Genomic DNA, 20,171 nt, shown 5'->3' with positions numbered 1-20,171 from the left:
AACAGTTCTTTGCCCTATGCTGTGCCAGAATGGTGGTATATGTATAAAGAAGGACCAGTGTTTGTGCCCACCAAACTTCACAGGAAGCTTTTGCCAAATTCCGGTACCCCAAGGGAATGGGATAGCTGCGTTTTCCATAAGGAACAGCAGCGAAGGGCAGAATTCCAGAACTAAATCTGTGTACACTTTGCCTTTATCCAACCATCAGCCAGAAAAAGACGGTAAAGTATATTTCTTTAAATGTAGAGACTGAGAGTATTTCCACCACTGCCATCTGGCACTTTGTTTTGTTGATCTTTAAACAGTGTGCTGACTTTTCTAACCAGCGAGCATTTTGTTGGGTGGACATCAGAAGTATTACCCTGCTACAGATATAAAAAAGCCATGAAAAGTTCAAGGAGAGGTCCAAAAGTTTGACTAATTTTAGCTTTCCCAGTTACACTCTTGATTTCAATGTTATTGTTTTTTGTAGCCAAACTGGGCAATTAACAAAACACCTCCTGTTCAAGGGGACACGATATAGAGCTGAAAGTGGTGGCAAACCTAATTTGACACCAACATTTTTGAAAATAATAGAAATGCACATAGCCTGCAATCTGATTGCAAAACCATTAAACAGCTAAGGGGTGACTTGGGGATCCAATTCCATATTCCCATTGCTTTAAAGAGAGCATTTTGGTGGCCAAAATGAAAAAAATGGATGGTGAAAGAAGCCCTTAAATTTCAAACCAGCAAAACAGCATCATCGACAGGATTTAAATATGCTTCATGACCTCCAAATCAAAAGCCAACCATGTGGGTTTCTCGTATGGTGGAAATTAAATTGAAATTATATAAAATACCTTTGTCCACCCAACTTACTTGCCCCTCTGATGAAAACTGCATTCAGATAAAGTGCCCTTGGCTGAAGACGAAGGTTTTTTCTCATTGTTCAGTCTACCTGCGTGTTTATTTGGTGCAGCAGCAGTCCCCATGCAGGCCATCTCTCAGTGTCTCTTGCATGTGTGTAGTATGACCATATAGATAGTTGTAAATGGTCAAATCTTATGTATGATGAAAAAAATATAGTGAAGCACTCCCCAAATAGAAATTTACAGTAAAATATCACAACCAATGTGTAATAGATGTATATACAAAGCAACAAGAAAATATATATATAAATGTATCACTACATAAACTCACTCAATAAATAAAAAAATGATCAAAAAATGCTTGACTGATAAAATGTAAATAATGCATAATAATAGCACATGTGCATATACAATACTTCAAATAGTGCAAATAAGTGTTCAAACAAGAGGCACATGTATAATAATATACTTTATGTCCAATCCAAGTCTAATTATCTCCTTGAGAAAATCCAGAAAAAAGTTCCAACTAATTATATGTTCATAGCATATAGTACACAATCTTCACCGTGATTCTTTATTTCATCCAATGTGAGATAAAACACCACCAAATTGCACAAGTGGGTATGACCTCACCTTCATTCAGAGCTGGACACCACTATAAACACAGGAGGTCAAAAAGCGCTTTAAATCTCTCCCTCTTATCTGATTCAAAACTTTTTCTACAAGGTTAAAGAGTTTTTCTCACTGAAGCACTCATGGGATAGAAACATAAGAAATCTCCATAGTGTAAAACTGTAGTATTTATTGGTAAAAAGAAAAAACAAATGCACTTATAGGCTGCTTCTTTAAAATAATATCAGTATAGCAGCAATCAGCCCCAAGAACAAGCCAGTGAACAGGAATCCAAGAAGACACCCAAGATCCGCCCAGCATGATGTCGTCACTTACCTCCTCCACCCGCGCTAGTTGCGTCCATACCGAACTTTCTCAAAGTCAAATCTTATGTATGCACCAAGTGCATAAATGCATAGCAGGTCAGACCATTGGTAGAAGTTCTTGTCTTCATCTAGGGTTTCTTTATCAAAATACAATTTTTAATACAGGATGATGATGAGGGGGTAGGAGGAATTTTTATCATTTCAGTTTCCAAAAATTGGCACTATGCATTTTGAAAATATGAGTGAGCTTGCTGAAAAAAAAGATTATTTTGTTCTTCTTAACTGTTTCCTGGATGATTCTGCTCTTATCTTGTTTCTCTTCTCACAGGCCCTGTTTCTGTTGTGAATGTCCATGTTGAACACCCTCCAGAAGCCTCGGTGAACATCCACCAGGTGGAGAGAGTAGATGGTCGTGAGGGCCAGTCAAATACTGGAAGCAGGGCTGTTTCACCAAATCAGGCAATCAGAATTCCTATACACAGAGTACAGGCTCAAAGTAGCCCCAGAATCAATGGCTTCTCAGAAACATCTGGTTATGGGTACTGCTTCAGAAGACTAGACAATGGACAGGTAAAAAAATAGATTAGAGATGTTAAAATATTTCTAAAACCCAAATTTTTTTAATTTTAGTTTTTTAACAGACTTTGAAGTGTTAAAACTTAAGCTGGGTTTTTAGTGCATTCTGTGCCACCACTGGGCAGATGCATGCTCTCTATTTTTCTTATTGAGATAATGTCCTACTGAGAATTCCAAAATGTTATAATTATCACCATAACAGATGAGGGTCAGTTTTCTACTGGGGTTACCTGTTCTGGTATAAGAGTGGATATCCCTGCACCATTTCCAGCAAGCTAAACAAAAATGGCATCTGCTCCAATTCCTATCTAGATTTTTGAGGTGCACATACAAGGGCTTTGCACAAAATAAACAAAATATATTTTTTTCTCAGCACACTTGTTTGTTCTGTGCATATCCCTTCCATATGCAGCTTACTCTGCAAAACTAGTATTGGGGAGGTTGCTATTTTTGTTTAGTAACCTTTTAATTATATAACCTCTAAAATTAAACATTAACATTTAACCTAACCTGTAAATTAAACCCTAAAATAAAGCAAATCACTTAAAGCGGAACAATACTCACCACGTGTAAGCGATTCTACATCTTTGAGCTCCTTCATTGGAGCGTCTCCTTGGCTTCTTCTATGTTCAGCATATTCATCTATCTTGAGTGGCTTGCCCTGGATGATGTAACTCCTACATATTCTACCCAGCTACGCATGTCAACAAACAAAAGAAGAACGCAAACAGGAAAGTAAAAAGCGTTTATTGCAGAAGAAACGTAGTATGTCTCTTCTGCAATATAAAAATGTTCCTGCTTACAAATTTTTGAAACCATTAAAACATCCTATAACTAGGGTTGCACCAATACCAAAACCAATACCGGTATGTGATGGTGTGACCAATCAGAAGCCAACTAGCCCATACTGTCATCACTGCCAGGAGAGAAGAGAAAGCAGCGGAGACTTCAAATTCCCGAATCTGGGAAGCAGATTTTCATTGTCTGGCAGAAGGAATCAGCAATCTGACACAGCGGAGTCCAGTGGATGGCTGGAACTGCTGAAGGCTGGGGGGTGAGAGCCGTTGGAAGCTGGAGGGTGAGAGCCGTTGGAAGCTGGGGGGAGAGAGCCACTGGAGGCTGGGGGAAAGAGCCACTGGAAGCTGGGGGAGAAAGCCATGGGAGAGGCAGGAGGAGCCCAAGCCACAGCTGATGTCCACAGTGGGACCAAGAGCCAGAGCTGGTGGAACCCTTCATGCTGGAAGGTTTCCCGTACCACTCCTTTGTGAACGCAGGCTCAAAGTCACTATAACAAGCCTGGGTTTGCACAGAAGCTGTGCAGGAAATGGCGTGCAATTCAGACAGGAATTTTACAGCATTCCTGTTCAAATCACATGCACTTCTTTGCAGTGCGATTTGAGCCCATTCATTTTGTATGGGTTTAAATCGCACTGCAAAGGTATTGGTACTCGGTTTTGGCAAGTACTTGACCAAACGTATCAGAACTCATACCCGCCGTTAAGAAAGCGGTATCCATGCATCCCTACCTATCACCTAAATCCTAAAGTGAATATGTACTCCCCCTCAAACTTTAAAACAGGAAGTCTTGCCTGGGCACATACTCCACAAAATTGATGCTGTTTATATGTACAGTATCAGACTAAAATTATATGGAAGTGAAGATCCACTTACTCCATCAATAGTCTATCCTTAAATCTTAGATATCAGCACATCAAAAGGGATGTCACATAAATCTTTATTAACTTTCTTTAATATCAAGCACTGCCAATGGATTGCCATGATTACAGCCGCTTAACAGCCAAAACGTGTTGGTTGCGTTTGATATTTTGTGAACAAGGCCACGTGTCGGCCAAAAGGCGTTGGGTGCTGTTTGATATGTATGCTCCAAGGAAAGTTAATAAAAAAGCTTTTATGAGACTTCCCTTTTGATGTGTTGATCTCTGAGGTTTTCTTAGCCAGAAATAAAAAAGCTTCTTCTCTGCTTTTCTCCTGTTTGGATTTATTACTGAGGCTTACGACTTATTACTTTTGACTTTTCTCAATTTCATGGCTAAGCCCTGCCAGCTGTCATTCTCCCATCCATGTCCAATAAGACAGCCTTATTGCCTTTAATTTCTCATGGAACAGGCTATTGTCAGTTATAGACATTTAGCCATGTCAGACCCCAGTAACAAAGCGAACCTAAATCAGAGAGGGGCACAGAAAATACCATTGTGCTTAACAATAAAGGTAAGAACATACACTTTAGGCGGGAGTTTTTCCAAGGGTATTATGGAGTATAGGTTCATTTTAACCGTAAGCTGGCCATACATTATACATTTTTCTTGTTCAATTTCCTTTAGATTTACCTTCAGCTATGCAGTGTAGGGGACTCCCTGACTGCATACAATTTGAAAGTGTTTAGGTTTGACCTCATATTATATGGTTTTGGTGAATTTAAAGGAAAGTTGTACAAGAATATTGTATAACATGTGGCCAGCCTTAACCTTTATTCTCCCCCCCCCCCTCCCAAATGGAACTCTTAACATAGCCTCTCAATCTTTAGACACCACCCATGCAATAATTTACTGGGCTCAAGGAACCCCTGTTAATAATTACTGTATCTACAGCTCATGGTACATTAGTGTGATGGTCACTGGGTAGGATGCTTTGTGATCACTGGAAAGAGTCCCCCCTTACATATTCCTAACAAAGATAATTGGTGTCAGTGGTTAATCATTTGAGAGGCATGCTCATTGCTCAAGGAACCCCTTAGCAACCCCTGGAAGAACCCTTGTTGAGAATGGCTGCCTTACCGTAATACCCAAGATTGAATAACCCCTACATTTTTCACACTTGGCTTAAAGCAGAACTTCACCCAAAAGGGAGGTTCTGTTTTTTTTGCCTCCTTCCGCCCTTTGGTATCACTTTTGGATACATTTATTTTTTTGTAGGGGGGCAGGTATCTGGTTTTGACAGGTACCTGCTCCCACTTACACTCGGATTACCTAGGTGATCTGAACAGAAGTTCAGCCCCTTTGCCCTCAGCCTTCTTGGACATGTCACATGTCCCAGAAGGCTGTGGGACCATTCACATAGTGCAGCATGGCTCGTGCATTCACAGTAGGAATTTGGCTGTGAAGCTGCAAGGAGTCACAGTCATCTTCCCTTAATAAACATGCCAGCACCAGGGCCCCAAAGACCCGTGAATAAACGGTCTGGATGTGGACAGCTCTGAACCCCTGGACAGGTAAGTATCCTTTTATCAAAAGTCAGCAGCTACAGTATCTGTAGCTGCTGACTTTTAATGTATTTCATGTAGCCGGAAGATCCCCTTTAACTAAATGTACTATTAGAACCAAACACAATACTCTTGAGGTTGCAGCAGAGGAAACTACCATTCCTACAGGACTAGTAAAAAAAAAGACTAAGGTATGACATCCAGGGTTTATTTTTATGTTTATAGTATACATTTTTATTTCTGGAGTAAAACAATAACCATGACTATACATAGTAAAGTTTAGCTGGAAATGAAAAACATTCTTACGTAAGCAGGCCAAACATGTGAGTGCAGTTTCCTCGGCAGCTCTGATACCAATCACAGAGAGCACACAGCTGCTAACAGCCGGACCGTATTAGGCTCCTACAGGTGCAGGCAATCACATGGGCTATTAGCCAAAAACATGGAATGAATTAAGATTGGAGTGCTCTCTACGCTCCTCATGTCATTCCTCAAAATCCAAACCATACATGAGGAGGTTGTGTGCAAAGAAGGAGACTTTCATTTGATATCATAGAATGCACAAAGGTAAAAAAAACTCGAGCCTTTACGATCACTATTGTAATCAAACCCTTAATTGAACTGCTTTGAGCTGGACTGAGTTCCTTTTAATACCCCCTTTTTTAAAAAAAATTTAACGAACCGCTGTTGCTGTGGCTTAGTTTCCCTGCACCCAGTGAGCCTTTCGTATGTGAGTCTCTTTACAGTGTTATAACTGCTACACTTAGAAGCCAGCCATTTTGCTCCATTCAGACAACAATCCAATGCCTATTTATTGAAGATCTTTTGGGAGGAATTTATCATCATCTCTACCAAAATAATGTAAAAGTATTCATATCCCTGGAAATGTTCCACATTTTGTCATGTTACAATCAAAAACGTAAATGTATGTTATTGGGATTTTATGTGATAGACCAATACAAGTGGCACATAATTGTGAAGTGGAAGGAAAATGATAAATGGCTTTCAAAAATGTTTAGAAGTAAATATCTGAAAAGTGTGGCATGCATTTGTATGCAGGCCCTTTTACTCCAATACCCCCTAACTAAAATCTAGTGAAACCAATTGCCTTCGGAAGTCACCAAATTCGTAAACAGAATTTAATCTCAGTATAAATACAGCTGTTCTGTGAAGCCCTCAGAGGTTTGCTAGAGTACATTAGTGAACAAACAGCATCATGAGGCCAAGGAGCACACCAGACAGGTCAGGGATAAAGTTGTGGAGAAGTTTAAAGCAGGGTTAGGATATAAAAAATATCCCAAGCTTTGAACATCTCACAGAGCACTGTTCAATCCATCATCTGAACATGGAAAGAGTATGGCACAACTGCATACCTATCAAGACGTGGCCTTCCACCTAAACTGACAGGCCGGGCAAGGAGAACATTAATCAGAGAAGCAGCCAAGAGGCCCAAGGTAACTCCGGAGGAGCTGCAGAAATCCACAGCTCAGGCTGTGGATCTCTGCAGGAAGGCTTCATGCCAGCAGAACACAATAGCACGGCAGGAGTATTTCCCACATCCACCTTGAATGTGTGGATGGGGAATTGGCACATTTATTTTTTTAGTTCAACCCGTTGGTTGAACCAAAAAATGTATACTCAATGGCCTGCCTTAGTGCTTTTGTGAGAGAGTTATGCTTTAAGGGTCCCTCCTCTCCACCAAATGGCGCTTTTTTTTTGGGGGGGGGGGAATGGGTTACTGGTTTTGGCAGGTACCCGCTCCCACTTCCACTTGGATCACCTAGACATCTGGGATCCAAGAAGACTGCGCAAACTGTCACAGCCGGGTGCCCACAGTTGAGATACGGGCGCCGGGGAGAGAAGACCAAGGGAAGGAATGGCTCAGCTGAGTGTTTGTGTATTGAAAGTCAGCAACTACAGTTTTTGTAGATGCTGACTTGTAATGAACACAAAAAGGACTGGAGCTCCTCTTTAAGAATTAAAGAACACAGCAGTTCTTTCAGCCAGTTCCATACAGAAAGACTCAGTTGCCTTTTTTCAGATATTATTTTGACTTTCCCTCTGATAAATTCAGACAAGACTTCATTTCCAGGATGACCACACTATCTCCTGAGGTCTCATCAAAGAGCTTTTTCCCTCCATGAGTGATGCTGTACCGTCCAAGTTATATAACAGCACAGTCCTGGAAAAGTATGAGAACTGAGAAATTTTGAATGACAGCAGCTTTATTGCTATCCCATGGGGAGGTCACTTAGTCTAGTGTTTGTTGAGCCCTTGCTATGTCATACTTCTACTTACTGCCAGCACAGCTGCTCTCCCATCACGTTAATTGAGGTTTTTTCTTCTATCACAGTGCGCTTCACCTTATCCGGGCCTGAGGACTCAGGAAATCTGCTGTCGGGGTTCTGGAGTAGCTTGGGGCGTTCATGACTGTACACCCTGCCCTGGATACCAAGGTAAGTTTATTAACCCCCTGCCAAATGTTGTGTTGGGTCCCAGTTCTCAAGAGGTTTATTCAACAAGGGTGATACATCTCTCTTCCTTCTTTTCTATGGTCATTCTAACATTCTTTAACCAGTGGATATATATGTCAGGTTATCCTAGAGCAGTGGCCTCCAAACTGTTGCCAGATCAGCCTTTATTCGACCCTTGGGGCAATTTTCCTCCCATTGAAGCCTACAATGTACATAATTCCTTCTACTGACAACAACTGGGCACTGTTCCTCCCACTGATACCAATGATGGGGCACTATTTCTCACATTAATACCAACAATGGGGCACTATTCCTTCTACTGACAACATTAATGTGGCACTATTCCTCCCACTAATATCAATGATGCATTGTTTCATCTCACTGATGCCAGGGCAATTTCTGCTCCTAATGGCCAAAGCCTGGCCCCCCTAAAGTCTAAAGGACAGTAAACTGGCCCTGGTTTGGAAATCTTGGAGTGGAAGGATATTGCACGGAGCAGCCCCTCGTTTCCTTCTCAGGGGTCCTCCGCTGTCCGCTCTTCCTCTCCTGAGTGTGCCCCATAGCAAGCCATGTGCTATAGGGGCACACAAGCAGGCATACTCCCAAGCCAGGCTGTTTGCATCCATAGACACGCACAGTGTGGCCTGGCCACGCCTCTGCTCCCTCCTTCCTGGTATTGATTGACAGCAGCAGGAGCCTATGGCTCCAGCTTCTATCAGTATTTCCTGTGAGAGCAGGGAGAGAGACCAGTGCTGCTGCAGATGAGCACAGTGCTGGATCGAGGGAGGACTTTGGAAATGTTTTTGGGGGGGGAGGGTTGGGGGGGACACAAACAGCAAGTGGCAGTTTTTTTTTTTACCTTAATGCAGGTAATGCATTTAGGTAAAAAATCTTTTGACTTTTTAACCACTTTAGGACTTGCAGTTAGTTTGTTACATATCACACAGATGTGCCTTGCTGCACTTATACAGTGTTATAGTCTGATCATTGGGGGAAGAGAAGACTGAGGTAAGTTTTCCTCCTGCCTGCAGCAGACTGATGACATCATACCCTAGGAATTATCACCTGCCTAGAGCTCAAGGACTGCAATGATAAAACCCTCAGCTTTTCTGTCTTTTACTATTGCTGTATTTTGTAACGTGAGGAATTTCTTCATGTGAACTTGTAAATTTACTGAAAGGTCCACTTTACCTATCCTGTGAGTGTTTCTTTGCTTTTGTTGTTACATTGAGCTCTATGGCTGGTGCCAGTGACAGTAGATCATTTATGAAGGTTCTTTGAAAAGTTTCTGCATTTTCACATTCGCAGCCATCTTCACCAAAAGCGTGACAACTCGTATACTAAACTGCAAGGTCAGCCAGCTTGCCGGACACACTAGTCACATGATACTCTCAGACATGACCAATTGCTACTTCTCCCACCCTCACTGTTTCCAACGAAAATATAAAAGTGTGGAAACTTTCTGAAGACCCCTCATAGTAAGTGTGTGGTTAGGACATTGGAAAGACTACAGTCAAGGTATAAAGTAGCTATTTGGAGCAAGCCCTTGAAAGAAATAGACAGCAATACCCTGATTCATATATGTATAGGTTAGTAGGAGTTCCTTACTCAACTCCAACCACAACGTTGGGGAGATTTCCCCTCACTTTTCAGTCCTTTAACTTCAGGAACAAAAATGAGAGGGATGGAATCATTGAAACAGTAAAGCACAGGAAAAAAAAACCTTACAGAGGTTCTAAAATTGTTTTCAATATTTAGATGATAAAGCTCTATCATTTACCATACACCTTGCTCTCCTCCTCTGCCCAAAGTTCCAGTCTGTTCATTTTTCTGCTCCAACCCTACTGGGAAAATGTCCCCTCATTTCCCATCCCCGGTCATGGAGAAATGGAGTGAGTGGAAATCTCTGTAACATGGGCAACAGTAAGAACCTGACGGGGGTTCTAACCCTTTCCCACTCCACACAAAACAAAACAAAAAAACAGTTTTTCATGGTTGAGCTTTAAATCTTTTTTAATAGGCTCATTGGTGTAATAGCCACAGTAAACCAACTCTGAATCTGTAAAATGCCCTATGATATCAATCTGCTTATTTTTAAATATAACTTTGTTCCAGGATTGCAATTTTTTTTACCAATTTTATTATCATAATAACAGCAAATGTGGAGTTCAATGAGACACGGAGGTTTATTTTCTCTTCCTCTTGTTATAAACATGTTGCACATTCCGTGGAACAATCTGCAACTTTGTTTACAAGGATCTCTGACCCCTGATTGTATAAATGTTCCTTTTTGCATGTTAAGTGAAAAAAGTGAACAACTGGAACATCACAGAATGTCCCTGAGTGATGATGGATGGGGACACTCAGAACTGGTACAGAGTATAAATTGCCAGCGCCATCCTTCATACCCCAAGGATATGAGAAGCAAGCAGCCAAACCTTTGAGGGGGTTCACTCTTCTTCCAGAAACCACCCATATGATCCTGCTTGGAGAGCCATGCCAAAAACACATCTGTCCTTACCAAAATCCCAGAGATCGTGTCCATCTGTGATAGATAAATGTGATTACAAAACAGACGGGAATTTTATTGGGTTCAGCAGAGGTCTCCCACTCTCGTATCTGTGAACCACCGAGGGACAAACCTCCAATAATTCTTCCAGAAAGATGATTTTATGGTAGAGTTTAGCAGAAGGACAGGCTAATATTTATCATCCCATATAAGCAGATGACGTTCTAAAAAGAAAAGCTCCTTGTAAACTAAAACCAAATTGTGTTAGCTTACCTACAGGAAGAATCTGTCTCTTATGTGGGTAATTTATGGTTAAGTTTTACTTAAAGTGTTACTAAACCCAGGACCCTGCATTCACTATATCTGGTCTCCCACAGTACACAGAACATAGAAATGCAATTATTTTAGTAAATACAAACTGCTGAAGACTTTTTATCATCAGCATTATATAGCAGTCTTGTAACTTTTATCAGTGTCCAACTGAGTGCTGGTTAAAGCTTGTAGGAGGAGTTTTCATTCTCCTCTGACTTTCCTATGAGGCTGCATGACCCCTGACCCTCTGTCTGGACAGTGCTGATTGGCCCTGTGCTGATCACATGTATCCTTCTAAAGTAAAGAAAAATTCTCTAGCAATCCACACTAAACTGAGCATGTGCAGAGTGACTCCTAGAGCTTTGTACTATTACCAGATGGATTGGGGACAGTAGAAGAAGGGGAGGATATGAGAAGGCTGATCACATGTATCCTTCTAAAGTAAAGAAAAATTCTCTAGCAATCCACACTAAACTGAGCATGTGCAGAGTGACTCCTAGAGCTTTGTACTATTACCAGATGGATTGGGGACAGTAGAAGAAGGGGAGGATATGAAAAGGCAGGATCAAACAGCCGTTTTACATAATGGAGGATTAACGCCTTAGGTTTCACAGTGAGTATAACAAGCATGCTTTACTGCCTATACAGACTGATCTTACTATTGTGGGTTTAGTAACACTTTAACTTCGTAAAGTCATATAGTGTAGGCTTCATTCATCAGAACTGGATAGATGAGAGTGTCACATGACTTATGCCTATGGTATTTCATGTAATGATGTATTAATCCAGTCCAGAAAAAAGGGAGGAAGCCAATCACTGTTTAAAAGCCAAAGTTCAGGTATATTGAAAAGACCACTGCACAGACTAATCCCCCTGGTGTTACCAAATCTAAAGCATTTCACTCCTACAAGAAGTTCATAAACTTGAATATTAGCTTTTAAACAGTGAGCGACATCCTTCCTTTTTTCTTGACGATTGAAGTGATGCACATGGAGTGGTTCATGACTGTTGGGCGTCTGCACCCAGTGCCAAAGCACTAGAGTTAAGGGGGTAATGCTTGTAGAACAGGGGTGTCAAACTCAGTTACATTGTTGGCTACATCACCATTATGGTTGTTCTGAATGGGCGGTTGTACCTCGTAATACTAGATGTCCAGAGCACCCCACATCCCCATACATCAAATATCATGACCCCCCCACCCCTCACCACCATCAGAAGTCAAGTATCCTCCCTGACATCACAGTGCACCCCTCTTACATTGTGCTGCTGAAGCTGAGGGAGAAGCTGGGAAGAGGAAAATGCAGTCTGGAGGAGGACCAGAGGGGGTCTAGAGGCAGCTGCTGGAGTCTGCTGATTGATGAGACCAGGGGAGGCAGAGACGACAGGGTGCTGTGGCTGCACAGAGAGGTGCAGGATCTGTAGGAGGAGTTCTGTCCTCCTCTCTGCTGCTGACTGCTGAGAAAAGATAGGGGTGGAGACAAGGGGGGTGTTGCAGCTGCAGGAGGGGTGTGAAGGCCACATGACATGGTAGTCCAGTCCCATAGTGTGCTTCTTTTAGTAAAAAATGGTATTAGCTTGGTCTCCTACTAATGGGAGACCCACCTCTAACATGTTTCGCCCAATCGTAGAGGCAAGTTCATCATATCCCACTTCCTTTCCTCCAAGCACATTGTCTGTACCTGTTATATATTTTTTAGTTTTTTGCTTTCCCGGAAACACAGGGTAATCAAATGGCTTCACAATGTCTGCATTTGTAGGTTTTTTCAGTGTGTTCTGTCCTCCTCTCTGCTGCTGACTGCTGATACAAGAAGGGGTGGAGACAAGGGGGGTGTTGCAGCTGAAGGAGAGGTGCAAAGGCCACATGAAATGGCAGTCTGGAATTGGCCTATGGGCCTTGTGTTTGACAAGTGTTGTAGTGGGATACTATTCTTTTACTATATCAGTAAATTTCTTAATCACCAACGAACAGTCATCAGGTAAAAGGTCAATATGTTTCAGAGGTTTGCAAACTCCCCCTTTATCAGGGTAAGAAAACAAAGCAACAGGAACATAATATCAGAAGATAATTTTACAAATTAACATACAGTACTATGAAGGTCATGTGTTATTGATTATGACCCTAATGATTATACATTCTGTATATTAAATCAGCCTGATGCATCTTTTCTGCTTCCACAGAAGGGGCTGTAGTTGGCATTTTTTCAGAATCCCCCTGTCCTAAGGGCTATACCAGAAGCAATGGAACATGTATAGGTAAGCCATTTTACACATTACATATAGCTCATTCTTACCTATATTAAATTTGACCTCCTCTAAAATCCTTCTTCTCTAAACAGATATTGATGAGTGTAAAGATCCATCCTTTTGTCAGTTTGGAAATTGCGTCAACACTAGAGGGAGCTTTACCTGTGTGTGCAAAGAAGGGTATCTTCTGGATTCCTCAAGAAGCAGCTGTATATGTGAGTAAGATTTCTTGTAAAACATAAAACCCCTGAATAACTGGAGGCGAAAAACTGTGGAGACCTAGGTTCAGAGATGGTGTAGAGCAGCCTTTCTAAACCTTTTTGATACAGAGGAACCCTTGAAATAACTACTTCAAATCACTATATCTACAACTCATGATACATTAGTGTGATGGTTAGTGGGAAGAATGCTCCTTAAACTTGTGGACATTTGGAAGAATTACTTCTTTACAGATAGCTAAAAAGATCAATGGTGTCAGTGGGTACTTATATGAGAGCCAAAAACTACTCATTGCTCAAGGAAACCCTAGCAACCTCTGGAGGAACCCAAGGTTTCCATGGAACACTGGTTGAGAAACCCTGGTGTAGAGGGCATTTGGTCCCCTTCTGCCTTTCCCATGTGATACCCGGATACCTCTCCTGCTGTTTTAGCAGGTGTAGTGTCAATGGCACGTTTGGACATACCTGGTGGGATTGTCAGAAGAGTAGACATTTTTGTTCTTGCACCTACCAAATAGTTTTTACTATCCTAAATTGACCCCTCCAAAAGAACCCATTGTAGGCTCTGGCTTAAACAAAAAGCCATCTGATTGATCCAAATCCGAATTTTGTTAGCTTACCCATATTTTCACTGCTGATGGCTGCCAGGCCTAGAAAAGGCTAACTGTTGCCTTTGAGGAACTTAAAGTAAAATTTAAGGCAAACTTTTTGTCAAATAGTGTAGAGTCGTGTAGAGGTTTTCTGGTATTACAAACAACAAATTGTTTCTCAGTGGGCACTATCACTTAATATACACACAAGTATAGTAAAGTACCTTTGCTGCCAAAGACTAGGTAATGGGACTTTGTATATGCCACCGAGAAATCACACAAGGATAGTTGAGTCTTTTTTTTCTAATCATAAAAACCAATATGGAACATAAAGATACTATTAAAATTCAATAGTCCGTGCATATCATCAATTTTGGGATTTTTGGACTGTAGGACCAACGCGTTTCACAAGAAATTCACTTCATCAGGATCCACACCCTTGTTACATACAATGAACTGAGTATTCTAAAAAGATAAAAGTAATATAAGCAAAATAGACATACACTCGCTCGTCACTGTATTAGGTACACCTTGCTGGTGCAAAGAAAATATCCCCCACACCACTACACCACCACCACTAGCCTAAACCGTTGATATAAGGCAGGATGGATCCATGCTTTCATGTTGTTTACACCAAATTCTGACCCTACCATCTGAATGTCACAGCAACCAGTTTACCCATTCTCCTCTGACTTCTGACATCAACAAGGCATTTTTGTCCACACAACTGGATATTTTCTCTTTTTCGGATTCTCTGTAAACCCTAGAGATGGTAGCGCATGAAAATCCCAGGAAATCAACAGTTTTTGAAATACTCAGACCAGCCTGTATGGTACCAACAACCATGCCACGTTCAAAGTCATTTAAATCCCTTTTCTTCCCCATTCTGATGCTCAGTTTGAACTTCAGCAAGTCATCTTCTCCACATCTATATGCCTAAATGCATTGATTTGGCTGATTACCAATTTGTGTTACCAAGCAATTGAACTGGTGTACCCAATAAAGTGGCTGGCAAGTGTACAATATTAAGTGACATTATAAACTACATCAAAAGCTTATTCATTTTGGATAGAGTAAGGGAGGGTCATAACTCCTGTCAGGTTTTTTTTTTGTCACCTAAGTCCCACTGGCGATATCTTCTTTCACTTGCTGTTCTATGAGAGGAAATCCCTCCAAAATGAGGGAATCTCTGGTTGTGACCAGGGTGACCAGAATTAGTACTCATATTGGAAGGTTTCCCTTTTATTTGTGTTTTGGCGACAACCCAAGATTTGGGTTATAAACAGGATAAATAGAGAGGGTGACTCTCCCGGGGCACAGGCAGCTAAAAACACTTGACAATGTTCTAATCCCTCTCAACTCCACTAAGGTTTTGCCTTTAGTTATACTTTAAATTGCACATTACCTTGTGTATGACATTTAAGAAAATGGCAACTACTTATGATGATAGATTGTCTAAATTTCACATTTGTGACCCTTGGCTGGCAAAATCTGACCACGCTCTTCTCACTAGTTAATTTTTCTTGAATGGGCCTGCAGTGGTTGGGTCCTACCTCAGTGAGCACTGGTTACCCCCTTCCTTTTTCTCCATTCTCCTACCTCTTGCTCGTCAGTCTTTCTTCCTTTCACTTCCTCCTCGTGTCCACTTTTTTGTTTGCTTCTCTTCTCTTGTTCTTCTCTTTGCTTGTTCCTCTTGCCCTCCATCCCTCCATGCCTCTTAGTTGTCCACCATAGAAGTTTTCTACCCATCCAAGTTATTTCATTTCCATAGGGATGGGATGTCCCTAGGATTGTTGCTTCTAGTGCACACTACGAGTGATAAAACAGACTAATGACCTGTATCGTTATGCCAAATGAAAGCCTTGCTAGGCTGCTTTCATACATTGTCAATCCGAAGTAGAGTGAGGCTTACATATTATCTCCGTTCACGTGTTCTGACATGTAAAAATGTTGCAAATTCAATAAAACTTTTGAAACAGAGATGGAAATGTTCTTCTATCATTTGATAGTAGAGATGGAAATGTTACCTCTGATTATTCTACTGAATGATTGTGCTTTCTTGGATCCTGTTTTCTCTTAGCCCATCATGTGATCTCAGAAGTTAAGGGCCCCTGTTTCCGGATTTTGCGGGATGGTGGCTGCTCTCTCCCTATCCTCCGCAACATCACCAAACAGATCTGCTGTTGCAGTCGTGTGGGCAAAGCTTGGGGCAAAGCATGTGAAAGCTGTCCTCCCTTTGGTACAGGTGAGAATCCATCTGTGGATTTTAATATTTTGCTCTGGCTAAGCAAACGTTACTGCTGTGCAAAAAACAATTGTCATTTGGCTTTATTTTGTAGATGGTTTTAAGGAGACCTGCCCTGCTGGGCCTGGATACCATTATTCTGCATCAGACCTGAAAATCAACCACCGTTATGTGGGGCTTGATCAGGCCAGGGTACCAGTACAGCGTCATCCTGGATCCAGGACGGCTGTGACCACTGCTACCCCACCCCAGAGGCCCGTCACAAGTAAGAGTCCAATTTTTATAGATTTATAACCTGTTCCTTTTACTACAAACATAAGTGTCCTCCTAGCTTTTCGCATGCTCCATACATTGAAGTGAATGTTACATCTATTCTGCACACTAAAGTGGACCTAGCCTCAGACACAGTATATTTCTTAATGTTGAATACACGCTAAGGTATTTTCACCTCCCACAGAAATCCCTGTACTCCCCGAGAGTGCTTCATCTACTTTTCTCCTCAGAAGGATGGTGACATCTTTGTTCAGGCATCAAGCAGGGTACACCTCTATTTCCTGGACTGAGGCAAAGTTGCTGGAGCTCAGGAATTGCTTTTTTAATAATAAAGGACGGACATTTGTTGAAAAACTATTATGTTGCATGTGACATGTCAGGAATGTAATTATGATTGGTTTCTATGCAGAGCTGCACCAGATTTTTCACTATCCAGTTTTAGTAAATAAACCCCATAGTGTGCTCCTTTTAGTAAATAATGGTATCAGCCTGGTCTCCTACTCGTGGGAGAACCGCCTTTAATGTGTTTCACCCAATTGTGGAGGCAAGTTAATAATACCTCACTTCCTTTCCTCTGGCACATTGTCTGTACATGTTATATATGTTTTCGGTTTTTGTTTTACCAAAAACACAGGGTAATCAAATGACTTCAATATGTCTGCATTTGTAGGTCGTTTCATTGTGGATGACAGGAGGCCAGACAGAGAACAGACCAGACCACAAACTCCGGACCAAAGGATATCCGACACTATACAGATTTATAGACCAGACAGGACACAAATACAGATAAACAGACCTTCAGTGACACTTGAAAGACTTTCTCCCACCTCTCCCCCAGAACGTGTGGACACTGAGGTGGAGGTACCTCCTCAGGGTAAGTGTGAAGGCTCGCTCAGCCCTGTAATAGGACAATAGGGCTCTAGGACTCTGAGAGCCTGTTGGAAGAATGTAAACCAGCAGTATTTATGAAAGCCTTTGAAGCTTTATTCACACTGGACCGGTTATATATTTTTTGATGACAGGAAAATGCATGGGGAAAAGGAAATAAACTAAGCTGGAAAATGTCCTATTTTGGGTGCATTTGACCTGCATATTGACATTTAAGTCAATTCAAATGTATTTAAAAAAAAGATCTAAATTGGCAGAACCTTGAATCTCACCTTTTACCCTAACATTTAAAGTAGATCTATAGGCAAAACATTTTTTTTTATTTGGATAAAGTAAGCAAGGTTTATAACCCCCGTCGGGTCTTTTTTTTGTCACCTATGTCCCATTGGGGAGGTCTCCTGTCACTTCCTGTCCCACAGCAGAAACAGGAAGTGAGTGGAAATCCATCCATAGTCGTGAAATCCTTGGTTGTAACCAGAACTGTTGCCTCATTGGAAGATTTCCCTCTATAACTTTTCTGGGGACAACCCAAAATTTGGGATTATCTTTTACTTTTAATGATAATCGTAAACAGGACAGATAGAGAGGGTGAATCTAACGAGGACACAGACAGCAAGAGAAACCTGACAGGTGTTCTAATCCTTCTCCACTCTATCCAAAACTAAAAAAGTTTTGCCTTTAGTTACAATTTAGGATCTTTTCCCCCTCTGCCCCTGGTGCTTCAGCCCACACCCAAGTATTCTCTGTCTCTTTATCCTATAATACAGACACTCCAATTGCAAGAAGATCTTGAGGCACTGCTACCCTTAGGAATGATGGGGTAGCAATGAGCATTGTAGCTATAATAGTTGGTATAGTGGCCACTTGTGTTACAATCAGATAGGCCTTGGCAGTAAAGAGTTGTTGAAAGATATAAAAAGTGGATTGTACCATCATCATTGTAACATGTATGGTCAGCTTTAGACATATTTCAGTGTTTTACACCTAATCTGTCAATTATCAGGTCATGTATAATTCTCCCTGTGACATTCAAAGATCTGTTCAGATAAAAAATGGACAGGATTGAAGTTGTAGATATAATATGGCTAAATCCAACCTTTCTCAACCAGAGTTCCATGGAACCTTGGGGTTTCTCCAGAAGTTGCTAGGGTTTCCTTGAGCTGTGGCTGACCACCCATTTGATGGGACCTACATTATTCTGGGAACAATGTCAATTGTCAGAGACAGCTTCAGGACACCAATGATCTTTATAGTCATATGTTGGGATGGCATTCTGAACACCACTGTAAGGCCATTCTTCCCACAAATGTAAATGTAAATTTTCCCACTGACCCTAATGAATTGGCTTTCGTGAGACCTGAAAATTATTTCATGGGTTCCTCTGTGATACAATTGGTTGAGAACACTAAACATATTATTGGCATATTCAGCTTTTGCAGTGGATAGTCTGAAAGGTTTCAAAATGGGTTGTCTATAGCCAACCCCGAAAAAGATGACTATGTCAGCATATGTATGGTTACCTTGTACAAGTGATTGCACAAACTTTTAAAGTCAAATTTTCCAGCTATCTTTAAAAGAGAACAACAAACACATGAACTATGCAGTAAAGCAATTATTGGTTTTAATTCCTTAAGAATGGAATCTGAAATTAACAAAAGTGAATATATAAAAATCTCCTAAACCATGAGACATATGGTATATTTGAAAAACCACCCTTTACATAAAAAAAAAAACTTTAATAAGACAAAAAAAGCACAATTTATGGTAACCTGGTTTTTGATTTTCAGAGTCGAACTTGTGTGAGCTGAACCCACAGATCTGTGGTCCTGGGCGCTGTGAGCCACGTCCTGCTAGCTACACCTGTGTATGTAACAACGGTTATTGGTTGAGCACACAGGGCACCCACTGTATCGGTAAGAATTTATGATTTCTCATGACTGCACAAATGGGGGCATACCTGCCTAAATCCAGGCTTTTAATAACCAAGCCATCCCCATACCGTGTTTACACAATTTACAACATCAACATGTTTGTTATAAAGCCACAGCCTTTTCATCACAAAGCTAAAACTCATTAAGGTACAATAAAGCCTAAATTGAAATTTAACCTTGAAATAGATGCTGAAAACCCAACTGCTAAGGGATTCTGTTTTTTTTTTTTCCAGGGATTGCTGTTCACACCAGTCCATCCCATTGTCCTGAACACCTTTGTATAGTTTTTTTTTAATGCACCGACAACTATAAAGCCAGATGTATCAAAGTGTCAATGCTCAATATATACTGGATGTAGAGTGCCCCAAAAGTCAAGATCCATGGGCAAAAATGTATTTAAAAGTTCTGTTACAGTAAATGCTCAAATTGACGGCTTTGGCTACATTTGTATACACATTGAATTAAAAAACATTAAACATTTAATGTAGAAGAACTGATGCAAAGATGATTTCCTCCTTTAGTGCAACAATTGTTCTGGGCCGATTCTAATAGAATACTGACTTTGAATGACGTCAAAGGAAAAGAGTCTAGGAGAACTAGGAGGCCATTCAACTAGACTTTGCCCACCAATCCACCTGTTTGGAAGTTTGTTTTAAAAAATTCCTCACAGCAATAGCAAAGTGTGGTGGGGCACCGTCTTGGCAAGACAAGATTTTAGGCTGTTCCAACAAAAGAATGTCATCTAACTGAGAGACAAAAGATGTTAGCAAGTAAATTTCCCTTTATTTCTCCTCGAATATTCCCACCCACACCATAATTCTGGAATGTGGATCAGTTTGTCAGTGGCCTTCAGCTGTCTAGTTTGGGTTGTTTTCAGACCAGTAACATGTTGGTTGATGCTA

General features: G+C 41.1%; 1 protein-coding gene across 1 annotated transcript in view; it reads left to right on the top strand.

The window, feature by feature from the left end:
- Nucleotides 1-20,171, top strand: part of LTBP4 (latent transforming growth factor beta binding protein 4) — a 248,222-nt gene that overhangs the window by 165,390 nt on the left and 62,661 nt on the right. The window contains exons 6-14 of the mRNA XM_089659117.1: nucleotides 6-221; nucleotides 2,118-2,359; nucleotides 7,939-8,041; nucleotides 13,059-13,133; nucleotides 13,217-13,339; nucleotides 16,013-16,177; nucleotides 16,272-16,442; nucleotides 17,121-17,324; nucleotides 19,126-19,251. Of these exons, the coding sequence (XP_089515243.1) occupies nucleotides 6-221; nucleotides 2,118-2,359; nucleotides 7,939-8,041; nucleotides 13,059-13,133; nucleotides 13,217-13,339; nucleotides 16,013-16,177; nucleotides 16,272-16,442; nucleotides 17,121-17,324; nucleotides 19,126-19,251 (1,425 nt within the window). The remainder of the gene's footprint in view (nucleotides 1-5; nucleotides 222-2,117; nucleotides 2,360-7,938; nucleotides 8,042-13,058; nucleotides 13,134-13,216; nucleotides 13,340-16,012; nucleotides 16,178-16,271; nucleotides 16,443-17,120; nucleotides 17,325-19,125; nucleotides 19,252-20,171) is intronic.

This window comes from Staurois parvus, unplaced genomic scaffold (genome assembly GCF_062004578.1).
Source record: "Staurois parvus isolate SC_StPar_1 unplaced genomic scaffold, SC_StPar_1.0 ptg001133l, whole genome shotgun sequence".
Lineage (NCBI taxonomy): Eukaryota > Metazoa > Chordata > Amphibia > Anura > Ranidae > Staurois > Staurois parvus.
Note: the sequence above shows the minus strand (reverse complement) of the source record. Positions and strands in the feature narration are given on the sequence as shown.